The sequence below is a fragment of the Muntiacus reevesi genome, chromosome 1, assembly GCF_963930625.1.
Source record: "Muntiacus reevesi chromosome 1, mMunRee1.1, whole genome shotgun sequence".
Taxonomy (NCBI): Eukaryota; Metazoa; Chordata; class Mammalia; order Artiodactyla; family Cervidae; genus Muntiacus; species Muntiacus reevesi.
In genome coordinates, this window is record NC_089249.1 from 248,716,676 (window position 1) to 248,730,319 (window position 13,644).

Consider the following 13,644-nt stretch of genomic DNA (forward strand, 5'->3'; position numbering starts at 1 on the left):
GTTCAGTTGCTATACCCACAGCACCTAGACGAGAACCCAGAGCAGACAGTGTATGCCCGATTAACAATCTGTTTAATGAATGAGTGAGTGAGTGAGTGAATGAATGACAAGAAGCTTCCCACCAGAAAGGCTGCACAGGGAGGTAAGGATAGCGGCTGGTCTCAGACCTGACTCAAGGCCCTCTAACCTGCCTAACCATGGAATTCTGCCTCTTTTAAGTTCCACACAAGTTGCCTAGCCCCTTAAATCTGGGTGCTTACCCCAGATTCCCCTCTTTAAAAACAAGCACCCCCACCCCAATTTTGAAACTGCGCGGTGAACAAGAGGGAAAAGAACCCCAGAGAGTCACCCGGGGGGAAATGGAGGGCAGGGGGAATCCCCAGGCTGAGGTCGCCCTACCCCGCCCCCCTCACTGCACACCCTACCGGCTTTCCCCCCAGGGGGCGGTGGGGGCGCAGCCGGCCTCGGGGCTGGACTGGGTGGCGGCGTCGGGGCTGCGGGCGCCTTCGCTGGACCCGCATTGCCCCCTAGTGCCGCGCGGAGTCAGGGCGCCGGGCTCCCCCGCCTGATGTCACCGCCGTGCAGTCAGCCCAGAGGCGGCTCATTGAAAGCAGACCCTCCTCGGCGGGGCTGGGCGGAGGCGCCGCTGTCCGCAGACCTGCCGCGAACCGGGCAGAGCCGGGCGCCCCCTGCCCGACCACCCGCTCCTCCCCGCCGCTCCCCGCGAGCCCGGCCTGGTGCGCCTGACGTGGACCATTAAACTTGGAGCTGCCGCTCGTCCCTTCTCTCCTCCTCCTCCCTCTGACAGGCGAGCGAGCGGCTCGGTGCAGGCAGGAGACGTGCTGCCGGGCTGGGCTGCCCGGGGGAGATGACTTCTCGCCAGGAGGGCACCTCTGGGAAGAAGACCACGGGGGAAGCAAAGTTTCAGGGCAGCTGAAGAGCCTTCGCCGCAGCCCTTCTGAGCCCTGTCACCCCCTGGCTATGGAGGGTGGACTCTAAGATGAATCCCGATCTGGACACCGGCCACAACACCTCAGCACCTGCCCACTGGGGAGAGTTGAAAAATGCCAACTTCACTGGCCCCAACCAGACCTCGACCAACTCTACACTGCCTCAGCTGGACATCACCAGGGCCATCTCCGTGGGCCTGGTGCTGGGCGCCTTCATCCTCTTTGCCATCGTGGGCAACATCCTAGTCATCTTGTCTGTGGCCTGCAACCGTCACCTGCGGACGCCCACCAACTACTTCATCGTCAACCTGGCCATTGCCGACCTGCTGCTAAGCTTCACCGTTCTGCCCTTCTCTGCTGCCCTGGAGGTGCTTGGCTACTGGGTGCTGGGCCGGGTCTTCTGTGACATCTGGGCCGCCGTGGATGTCCTGTGCTGCACAGCCTCCATTCTGAGCCTCTGCGCCATCTCCATCGACCGCTACATTGGGGTGCGCTACTCTCTGCAGTACCCATCACTGGTCACCAGGAGGAAGGCCATCTTGGCGCTCCTTGGTGTCTGGGTCTTGTCCACAGTCATCTCCATTGGGCCTCTTCTTGGGTGGAAGGAGCCGGCACCCAACGATGACAGGGAATGTGGGGTCACAGAAGAGCCCTTCTACGCCCTCTTCTCCTCCCTGGGCTCCTTCTACATCCCTCTGGCGGTCATTCTGGTCATGTACTGCCGCGTCTACATCGTTGCCAAGAGGACCACCAAGAACCTGGAGGCTGGAGTCATGAAGGAGATGTCCAACTCCAAGGAGCTGACCTTGAGGATCCACTCCAAGAACTTTCATGAGGATACCCTCAGCAGTACCAAGGCCAAGGGCCATAACCCCAGGAGTTCCATAGCTGTCAAACTTTTTAAGTTCTCCCGGGAAAAGAAAGCAGCCAAGACCTTGGGCATTGTGGTCGGCATGTTCATCTTGTGTTGGTTACCCTTCTTCATCGCTCTACCACTTGGTAAGTTGGGGACTGGCCGAGGGGAACTGAGCAACCTCAGCTTTGGGGATTACTGATGAGCTTACTATAAAGTTTTCGTGGGTTTTGGTTTTATTATGCAGTTTGTGTGTGTTTGGAGACTGGGGAATATTGTTTGTTCTGCAAAGGCTTTGCAGATTGGGTAGCTGGCTAAGAACCAACTCAGGTGTTAGCTGAACACGCTAAGGGGAGGTACAAGTTACTCGAAATAGAACCATGGGAGGAAAATCTGGTATGTGGAATGACTCATTCAACAGCCTTGGTTTAATAATTAAAAAGGACACTGGACTTGAACATCATACCAGCGTTATTTCGGTTGTAATGATGTGTCGGCTAAGGCAGTGTCTGTCACTAATGCAGCATACAAAATAGTTTGTAGTTACCGCAGACACGGCATTTGGGAAGCAGGGAGACAGCTCGGACACGGGAAGGCAGTTTTCATTCAGCATTTCAAGGGCTTTTGCAGAGACCCGTGGTCCTCTAAAGCTTTGCAGAGGCTGCGTTCTGCCCCCATCCCTTACCACTTCCTCTCACCTCCACATACTCCCTTCATTATGAGTTACTAAGAGCATTTTATACCTCATACCCTCAACCAACCTTAATCTAAAGCTTTGAGATTTGAAAGAGAAGGATGATGGTCAGAGGGTCACCCAAAAATATCCCCAAATGTCCCAAACTCTGATGATTGATGGAATGCCCAGAATTAAATTATAGTTGCCCCTCACCTTCAGCTGCTAGACACCAAATCCTGCTAGTATGAAACTGAGCTCTTCCTAGCCTATAAACATGTGCCCATCTTCATTTGACTGGGAAGTCCTACTAAGTGAGGTGTTCAAAATACTACCTGACTTCCTCTAAGGAAGAAGCCGAGGTATAGTTAGGAGGTAAACCTAGAAGAGGATACTGTGACATCCTGTCCACATAGCTCAGGAAACACTTGTCCCTTCTCTGAGGCAGTGATCTGCTTTAGTTTCTTTTCCTGCCCCTGGGGGACACTCCAGAAAATGAATGGAGGGAGGTGATCATGGCAGTTATGCGCTGTGATATCATAAGAGGCCACGGCTGCTACGTGCCATGGACCACTCATGCTGCAGTCACACCAGGGGCTCAGCTGGAACCAAATATAACCAATCCCCCAAGTCATGAAAATCCTAGACACACTGCTTCCAAAAGAAAGAGCCAAATAGAAAGAGGGCAAGCAGATGTCAGGAGTTTCCGTTTAAGAATGACAAAGAAAAAAAAGCTGTTTAACCTACTCTCATGTTGTAATTTCTAAGGCTAGCTTTTGAGCTAGTGCCTTTCAGAAATATTTTCATTGTGTTGAGCAGAGAGGGTTTGTAGCTCTATACCCAATAGCGGTCACATCCCACTGCCCAGCTTTCTTTTCTTTCCTGAGGTCTCAGGGCCCTTTTGCAGGCCTGTCCAGTTAAAGTGGATGACAGTTCACACTGCACTGGACCATACAAAGATCATGGTCACACATGGGGTGATTTGGCTACTAATTAGCCTTGGGCAAATGATGACTGCTCTGTGAGCCTCAGTTTCTTCATCTGCAAAGTACAGCTAATTACTATTTGCTGCATGGGGTTTGCACTAGGACATGGAAAGGACTTAATACAGTGTTTGGTGAGCAGCAAGAGCTCGATTATAGGTATAATCCTATACCTGTTATTAGAGGCTCAGAAGGGAACTATTGACTAGATCTTATCCTTTCTTCCTTCTTCCCCTGATCCTCAACAATAGAGGCTGTGACCAGAGCATCTTCAGGAAAGACGAGGTCCCTGCAACATGCAGGAATGGATCACAGTTGCAGACTTTCACTTTAGGGGCAAGGGAAACAAGTGAAAAGGCTGCCAACATGTTCCAATGGAAAGAGCACTGCTCTGAGGGTCAGGAGCAATAGAGTATGTACGTGAGCTTTGCCATCAATTAGCTCTGTGACCCGAGGTATGTTGCTTTACCTTCTGGGCTTCAGGTCTCACTTCCAGGGAACACCGAGGGCTGGCCTAAATCAGGGGCTCTCAAACTTTAATAAAGATCAGAATCATTTGTGGATCTTAGTAAAAATTCAGCTTCTGAGGCCTAACACATAGAGAAGCCAATTCAGTAAATCCCAGGAATCACATGTTTAACCAGCCCACCACCAGGCTTTGAGAAGCACCAGCCAGGGGATCTCTCAGTTCCCTTTAGCCTCCAGCCTCCTGGACACCAGGGTTTTTAAACACTGCACAGGTTAGCACTTCCCCACAAACACGGTGGTGCAGGGCAATGTGGCTGCTGTCTACATTTTGCTCTTCACGCCCACCCTCAGTCTTCTCTCCCTTATGCTCTTTCAACTTCTGCCCTCTTTCTGTCCATCCCTTTCTGAGATCTTATCTTCCTAACAGCTCAGGTCCTTGGCTTCCGTGCCATAGAAAGTGAGGCATTCTTGCCACCCAGAGATTTATCAGAGCTTGTTTCTCTTCTGCTTGACTTGAACACTTTCTGGCCGGCCATTTATCTCCCAGTGTGCTGTCCCTGAGCAGACTCCATCCACACGCTTCTCCCCAGGACCTCCAACCCCTGGAGGGTAAGGAATGTGGACTCCAGGCATTGAGTTTGGGATGGACTTCAAAAGTTACTCAAGAGTTTCAGAGAAGGTGCTTGATTAACATGTTCTTACTAATTTAGAAAGAGCATCTGAGCAAAATGGAGATGTGGACTTCTACTTCCTCTGAGTTCAGATAACACCCAAATAAAAGTAACATGATATAGAACAATAACCCCTTTGGAATCTGAAGTAGATTCTAAATTCTAAATTTTCCATGAAAGGCTTTTCACTCTCAAGAGGAGAAAGCAGATCTGGGGGGAGACAGCGGCTGGCAGAGAAGTCCAGGTAGGAGTAAACTTCCAGTGGTGAAGACAGCCAGGTGCCTGGGCGGCACCAGATTTCTGTCTCTGTGTTTTTCTTCTCCATGGGAGAGGAGGGTTGGGATTCCTCCTGGGAAGGAAATAACTTTGCCTCCTACAGGGTCCTGGTTAGGGGTTCCATTTGTTTTCTTTCCTCCCTTATTTTTATTTTGGAGAGCATGGTTGGGCTGCCTGCAGAGACAGGCCTCCTATCACCCTGTGGAGCCCTCCCCACCTGTAACAACCTCCCTATCTCCTCCCCACCCTTTCCCTGTAGCTTCAAGAGAGTTGGGCCAGGGACCAGCTCTCACTTACTCAGGAGCAGGGATGGATCTACCAAACAAGAACGCCTTTATTCAGCCCCTGGAATCAGGCCACGGAAGGACAGGAAATAATTGGAATATAATATAGCAGCATTTCTACTTGATGGGCCATGTGCAAGATGTCCAAGCAGTCTTCAGCTGCCTGGCATTATAATGAAGGCCAACTCCCACCCTCCTGGGGTGGTCAGGGTTCAAGAAGTGCCTGGGCTATTGAGGGATGTGCCTTGCCCTGGGGAGGGTGGGGGGAGGGGTTTAAGATGGGCATGGGGTGGGTAGCAGGAAGCACTGGGCAGCCAACTGGTAGCTGAGCTTGGTGTGTTGTTTAGAAAACACTGGAACCTTGCCTCGTTCCAAATCTTTCTTCCGTCTTTTAAAATGCTGAAAGGCACCAGGAAGCCATTATTGAACTAACTGCTTTCCCCTCCAAATAAATGAAGGTCAATTTCAAAGAAACAGTTGTGCTCTCTGTAGTACTGGAACCAAATCGGAATCCTTCTGTCCATTGATTTGTTTCTCCAGTCCTCTCATTCAGATCAGGCCTGATGAATTTCCACCTCCCACAGGAGCATAAGGGAGGGTGGGGGTCTTAGGGATGACTCAGGGCAGAGCCACCCCACAAACATATGGAATTTCTGATTCTGAGGTTTCAAAACACAGGGATTTGAGTTGCTCACAAGGAAAGTAACTGGGTTTGAGTGAGGGGAAATTTTACACACAGGGAACCCTTCCTAGGGGCTTCCCAGGTGGCGCTAGTGGTAAAGAACCCAGCTGCCAGTGCAGGAAACATAAGAGACATGGGTTTGATCCCTGGGTCAGGAAGATCCCCTGGAGAAGGGCATGGCAACCCATTCCACTTCTTGCCTGGAGAATCCCATGGATGGAGGAGTCTGGTACACTGTAGTCCATGGGGTTGCAAAGAGTCAGACACCAGAGAAGCAGCTTATAAATGCATTCAATTCTTCCTAGAAAAGGGAAATCTTACTGAAGGAAAATATATTCAACCACCTCTGAAATCATTAATGAAGACTTCCTAAAGCACCTACTGTGTACTAGACACTGTATTAATCCCTGGGTTCTTGAGCCAAAGCAAACATGGTCCCTGCCTGCAGGAGGCTTGTAGCCCAGTGAGGTTGTATTATCATAGAGCACATATTACGTACCAGGCATTCTGCTAGACCCTCTACAGACATTATCCCACTAATCCTCTCAGCTACCCTGACAGGGGAGCTCCTTCTTGACAGAAGATACTGAAGCTTGGAGTGGTTAGACTTCTTGGCTAAATTCACACAGCAAGTAAATGATAGAGACAAAACTTGAATCCATGTCTGTCAGAACAGGTACTTACCTGGTCCAGTGCACAAAGAAGATGTCTGATCTTTTTGCTTTCTGGTCCCAACCTGCTCTCATAGCAAATGTTCTTGAGGAACCCCAGAGCCACCTTGTGAAAAGCTGATTATTCTAGTTCTGTTACAAAACCCTGTTACAAACCTTCTATTCCCTTTTTACCCCTGAAAAAGATTGACTCATAAAATGTTAGAGAAGAGCATCCACATTCTAGTTCAAGGCTAGGCCTTCTCTTACCTCCTATACTGTGTAGGATGCGGGTCTCTCTATGCTGGGTGTCTAGTCACCCTAACCAGGAAGAAAAAGTGGGATCTTGACCTTCATCTGGAAACCTGGTTCCACATCTTTATCATGCAATTCATTCATTCACTGAATAATTACATATTTATTGGAAGCCTACTAGGTCCGGGCATTGTGCTGCAGATCCAAAGCGGCTGTGTTCCATGTTCTCATAGAATTTAGTTCTAGTGGGAAACACAGGTAATCTGAAAAATACACACATGCAAATAAACATAAATGATTTGAAGAAAAGGGGTGTGCTGCTATTAGAAGTATACACCAGGGATCAGTATACCACAGGGGTTCCTGAGCAGCATTTAAGCAGAACCCTGAATGGTTTGGAAGAGTTAATTCAGTGACAGAGCAGGTAGAAGAAGAGAGCTCCAGTCAGAAGGAAGGGCACACCTGAAAGTCCTGGGGCAGGAGCTGGCAGGGAACTAACAGAGCCTGGAGAATAGAGGGCCTGCAGGGATGAGTCAAGGCTGGAGGTGTGGGCAGAGCCAGGCCACGCCGGGGCTTTTAAGCCACATTATTAAGGATTTTAGGTTTTATGATAAATTGCATCAGCCACTACTGAAGGATTTGAAGCCAACAAGGCGTACAGTATGAATTATGTGTTTAAAAGATGACTCAGGCAGCTATATGGGGCACAGAGCAGAGATGGGGCAGTTAGAACATAATCCCAGTGAGAGCTAATGGTAATTTAGACTAGGCTGGTGGCAGTGAAGGTGGAAGGAAGATGGTTCGGGGACTTGGGGATGGATTGCTTATGATACAGGAGAGCAAGAGATGTATCTGGAATATCCTTGAGGTTACTAGGTGAAACACAGCCCAGAAGATTCCTCCCAGGATCTCCTCAGATGCCATTTATCAGGGCTCACCAGACACCATGCTAGGAGTGATATCCAGACACTCTTAGGAGTTGAGTAGGGGCTTCCCTGGTAGCTTAGACAGTATAGAATCTGCCTGTAATGCAGAAGACTAGGGTTCAGTCCCCAGGTTGGGAAGATCCCCTGGAGAAGGGAATGGCTACCCACTCCGGTATTCTTGCCTGGAGAATTCCACGCACAGAGGAGCCTGGTGGGCCACAGTTCATCAGGGTCCAAAGAATCAGACACAACTGAGCAACTAACACTTATGAGTTGAGTAGACAAAATGTCCCAACCCAAAAGCCAGAACCCATGACCATCAGCAAACCCAGATGCTCAGTAGAAACATCTGGCAGGGAACTGCTTTCAAACACATAGACTGTTGGAATTCCCCTTACAGACCCTTTGTATCAGTCTCTCTCATAGGGACCATGAGTCTCAATTTTTAACCAGTTCCCACAGGCAGTTCTATCACCAGCATAGCCCCAGTCCTCCCCATGCCTGGTACCTGGAATGAACACTCCATGGGGAGCCAAGAAAGTTTGGTCAAATTTCTCCCAGTGTAGCCAGAAGCATCCTCAATCCTGCCCAGTCCTTCAGGTCAGGCCATATGGCAGATGACTGGAGGGAAGGTGAATTCTTCAAACTAGAGCCTCCCTGGAGAAGGCGAGTTGAATGAGCACTTGGAAGCAGGTCTCCAGTGTAGCAGGTACACTGCTCAACACTGAATATTCTGTACAGCTTATAATTCTCTCAGCCCCTCTGCAGAACCAGCATCATCACCCTGTGTCTAGAGTTCAGAGAGGTTCAGTAACTTTCCCAAGGTCGCACAGCTAGTAAATGGAGTCTACTGGACTCCATATTTGGCACTCAATAAACATTCGTTACATTATTCTTTCTATTACTACAATACTTCCAGACATTTGTCTGAGGTCTAGTGCCCATGAGTGATAAAATTTTTACTGGCTCATGACAAAAATAAGAAAAAAGTTAGGAAAATTCTGTATTTTTCCAAATGTACTCAATATAAATGACTGTTCTTTTATTCTAAAGACTATGTCCTATTTTGGGAAACTGAAATAACATTTCTTTAATGGAATGATGGTAATAAGTGGTGATGATAGCCATTTGTGTGTGTGTGTGTGTGTGTGTGTGTGTGTGTGTGTGTGTGTGCGCGCGCGCGCGCGCAGTGTTCTACTTGGCAAGATAAAAAGTTGGTAACCCTATGTTTGTCCCCACCAAAATTTTTTTGAAATTTCTCTGTGAACAGTTTCCTAAAGTCTTAGAATCATGCAAGACACTGTGATGATTAGACATGAAAAATATTCGTGGAAGAAAAAAGGAGGATGATTTATCCTCTCGGTGATGGATAAACAAATTAGCCTCAGCTTTGCTGTGAGAGTCAGAGGCCTGAGGCAGAGGTTGGGGACAGGGAAGGATGATGTGTGTAGGGCCATGACTGTCAGATATGATAGTATGGGGGCCATTTGTGGCAGCACCCAGTACTGCTGGGATGGAACAGAACATAGAAATGCCAGCGTGTGTGTGTGTGTAGCTGCAGTGCCATCACAAATGGCCCTCGTAAGATCTGTAATGCAGGCGATGCCTTTACCTGGGAGTGTGTGGCTCATAAAAATAACGGATGGCCGTCAGGCCACACTGGGAAATTGCTTTCTCCCACATCTGCAGGATGTTTCCGCAGTCACTGTGCTCCCTAACCATGTCTGCTAATAATAATACTAATAGCTCCATTTATTAGGCCTTGCCGTGTGCCTGGCTTACACCACAATAAGAGTACTTTCCGTGTGTTCTCTCATTCCCTCCTCTCCAGAGACTTACCAAGTGGATACTATTATTGTCTTAATTTTACAAATGAGGAAACTGAAGTTCAGAGAGGTTGAGTGATTTGCCTCAAGCTACCCAGCTGATTGAGGTTTCCCTGGTGGCTCAGACGGCAAAGAATCTGTCTGCAATGCAGGAGACGGGTTTGAACCCTGGGTTGTGAAGATCCCCTGGAAAAGGAAATGGCTACCCACTCCAGTATTCTTGCCCGGAGAATCGCATGGACAGAGGAGCCTAGTGGGCTGCAGCCCATGCGGTTCCAAGAGTCGGACATGACTGAGCGACTAACATGTTTACTTTTTTACTTTTTTCACCCAGCTGATTAGTGCCTGAACCTGAATTCACATCTAGGCAATAAGACTAAAAGGGTTCATTACCAGGGGGATCCTAGGTGTGGTACTCTAAACCCTGATTTTTGGAAGCTCAAAGAGGCCCTAGGAAAAGCAGAGTCTATTCTGAGAAGGTGGAAAGGAAGGGCGAGTGGATGCCTGTTATTCAGCCACCAAGAGGCATCATATCCTGGTGAGAACATAAAGAATATAAAAATAATTGGGCCTTTCCCCTAGCAAGTTAAGTCACAATTTCTCTTTTATTATGGGTTCTTTAGACTTTTTTCAGCTTCTTAACACATGAGTGATGCCAAATACTTTTTAAGGCTTTTATCAAATTGGGGCTTTGGGGTTAAACACATAAAATTTAGAACACTTTTCACAGCTTTATTTCTGGCTGTATACATTTCAGAGCTGGATTCACCTCTGCACCACATGCACCATAGCACTCTCTCCTACCTTGAATCAGCCTCTGGTCCTACCAGTTGATGTCACAAAGTCTGGCATCATGGACAAGAGAGTATTTCTAAAAGCTGGTTTTCCACTTTGCAGTAATCCTGACTAGTGATAACCTAGCTATACAGAAAGAAAATACTGCACACCACATGTGTATTTTCAAGAGAATCCAAGTGAAACATATCTTTAACTCTTAGCTGGTTCCCCAAAATGTCCATAATCCCTATACTAACATGCACATGAAGGGAAATACAGCAGAGGGAAGTTGGAGTGGAAATAGACAGTGGTCCTAACACGTTGCAGGTAATAGATCTTACTCATGAGAACTTTACAAAATAATACAACCTGGAGGCGACACACTGGGATCCTTCCTGGGGCTTTGGAGGGCCCCATGAAGAAAGGAGCCCTGAGGTTAAGGAAGTGCCCGTGTTCCACCCCAAACACTGCAGCAATGCTCCCTCTCACAACCTCGTGACTTACCTGTGAACTTCTTGTAGACAGGGACCACATCTTTCCATCTTGCCTAATACGAGTGCTAGGTGAGTGCTGCGACTCAAATGGCTTGTCGTTTCCCCAAGTACACCTTGTATTTTCCTCCCCCATGTGTTTCTTCGTACTATCCCCTCTGGCAGGAGTACTCTTCCTGTACCCCTGAATACCCATCTCCTGCCCACCTGTAGACCCCTGATTTTGTGGGCACCTCTCTTAGGAATCTTTCCTGGGCCCCGCCTCTCTCCCAGGCAGTGATGGCTGCCTTTACACCTTGTGTGTGGTGTTTGTCACGTTTGTCCATGGGAATCAGGACTGACAGGTACATCTTCAGCAGTGTTACCAGACTGCAAACCTCTGGAGGAAAGGGTCCAGGTTTCACTCATCTTCCTGTCCTTCAGGCCCAGAGACGTGTACTTGCTAGACTCCCATTAAGAACGGCAACTGCAGTTGTGATTCATATAGTATGTGCCAGACTTCACCTACTATTTGAACCTGCCAATGACCTATCAGATAGGTATTAATGAGGAAACAGATTTAGAGGTTAGGTGACTTGTCCCATTCCTTGAGACTACCACAAGCACGTTGAAAGGAAACTGCCTTGACTGCTTTTGTGAAACCAGAATGTCAGTATGGGTCTGCTTATGGGGCCAACAAAGATTACATAGGGGAAGTAGTGGACACAAAGTATGAGCTTGAAAATTAGACATCTTAATTCTTTATAAAAGGTTGCCATTCCACTGCCTCTGGGAGACCTGTCTATTGCCAGTCAGTCCCCATTTTCCCTGACCTTCTCAGCCCTTGTTACCTCCCTCTCACCTCTGGGAGGGCTGTGGTCAGAGTTGGTCACCACAGAAGTAGGAGAGAAGGGCACGATTCTGATGACTCTGCTGCTGCTGCTGCTAAGTCGCTTCAGTCGTGTCCGACTCTGTGCGACCCCATAGATGGCAGCCCACCAGGCTCTCCCGTCCCTGGGATTCTCAAGGCAAGAACACTGGAGTGGGTTGCCATTTCCTTCTCCAATGTGTGAAAGTGAAGTCGCTCAGTCATGTCCGACTTGTAACGACCCGATGGACTGCAGCCCACCAGGCTCCTCCATCCATGGGATTTTCCAGGTAAGAGTACTGGAGTGGGGTGCCATTACCTTCTCCAGGTGACTCTACATCAGGGCCCAATTAAGACCTTTAGAAAGGTCCAAGATACTGAGAAGTGAATGCTGCCCCCCACTTCCAAATGTAAAGTCTAAATTCTATCTCAGGCACACACACAGACACACATGGCCCTAAAATAAATGGGAAGAAGGCCAAGATTCTAATTTATCCCAGGAAGTCTACTTTGATTTCTTTAATATCAAACTGAAAGTGAAAGTTGCTCAGTCATGTCCGACTCTTTGTGACCCTATGGACTATATAGTCCTTGGAATTCTCCAGGCCAGAATACTGGAGTGGGTAGCCTTTCCCTTCTCCAGAGGATCCTCCCAACCCAGGGATCGAATCCAAGCATCGCCCAAAAAAGTGAAGGTGCCCAGCAGCTCTGCTAACACTCTAAAGATACACTAAGTCTGTTTGTGGGTGACATAGCATTGCTCCATAATGGGGTGACCAGACATCCCACTTTGCCTGGGCTAGTCTCCACTTACGTCTGTTACCAAGGGCTCTGATGATTACTATAACCCTCTCTTATTCTCAAAAGTGTCTCAGTTTGAATGATAAAAGTGCCTTGATATTTTAACTCTAGGAGTAACAGCATTTGCAGGAGAACAGCCAAGGGTGCCTTGGTTTCCCTGAGAAACCTGAGATGGGGGTGGGAAGAGTATGGCACCCAGGCCTCAGCAGTACAGAGAAAGATTAATAATGAGAGAATGAAATGGGCATGAATTTAAGGAGGAAAGACACAACTTCATGTGTGCGTTTTTGTGGGAAACGGATTAATGTAAAAGTTGGTTGGAAATGTTTGTCTTCATCAGTGAGTTTACCGTGTGTGCACAAGTGAGTCAGTGAGCTGGACTCTGAATCCATGGCTGTCTGACCCTGAATAACTCATGAGTAGATCCATTTCAGCACAGGCAAATGGTGTTATCTGAATGATGAGTGTCTCCAGAATAGAGGAGACAGAAAGAAGGTGGGCCGAAGTAATATTTGAGGGAGGAGAAGAAAAGCGAGCTATGTCGTAGGGACTTTGCAGGCTGGAATGACAGGAGGAGTGGGGCATCTCCAACCATCCTTCATGCTCGTCCTGGGACAGCGGAGCATAGGTCAGCTCAGGGTACCGTCCTCACTGGCAGGCTTGTGTTCTTAGGATTCTGTCAACAGCACACTCGTGACCACACGCAGGGGCAGGACACGTGAGCCCCCTCAGAGCACTCAAGTGCCCCTCTGTGGTGTGAGCACAAGAAGTGCACTATAAAAGTCACGCCAATGAACAGTTCACACTGAAACGTTCAGAAACAGAATGTCCTAACACATGCAAGTGGACCATTCCTTTCAGAGCCCCAATTAATTTTTTCTGGGGGTATCTGCCCACAGTGCCTTGTTCCCCTGAAGCTTGGATGCATTTGGGCCTTGGCTTAGCACACTTTTTAGAATTCCTCTTTAAGATGGAGTTTCATGCCAAGCAAACATGCATCACTTAGGGGCTGAGCTCAGCACCCTGGCCATGCCCCAGAAGGAGGTTAAAATAGGACCAAGGGCAAGCCGGGCTCACTGTCATTCGCAAGCATGGGCCCCAGGGCTCACGCTACCAGCACAGGGCTGGGCAGAGATCCAGAGAGGCAGCTGGCGGGGGAGGACGGGGTGCCACCAACTGGAACAAACAAAAAAAAATTGCATCTCTGATTTCTATATTCAGGCCATCAATC

General features: G+C 48.5%; 1 protein-coding gene across 1 annotated transcript in view; it reads left to right on the top strand.

The window, feature by feature from the left end:
- Positions 1–616: 616 nt before the first annotated feature.
- The window catches only part of ADRA1B (adrenoceptor alpha 1B), a 58,457-nt gene continuing 45,429 nt past the window's right edge, over positions 617–13,644 (top strand). Inside the window, exon 1 of the mRNA XM_065936357.1 lies at positions 617–1,949. Coding sequence (XP_065792429.1) covers positions 1,001–1,949 — 949 coding nt within the window. The 5' untranslated portion in view covers positions 617–1,000. The remainder of the gene's footprint in view (positions 1,950–13,644) is intronic.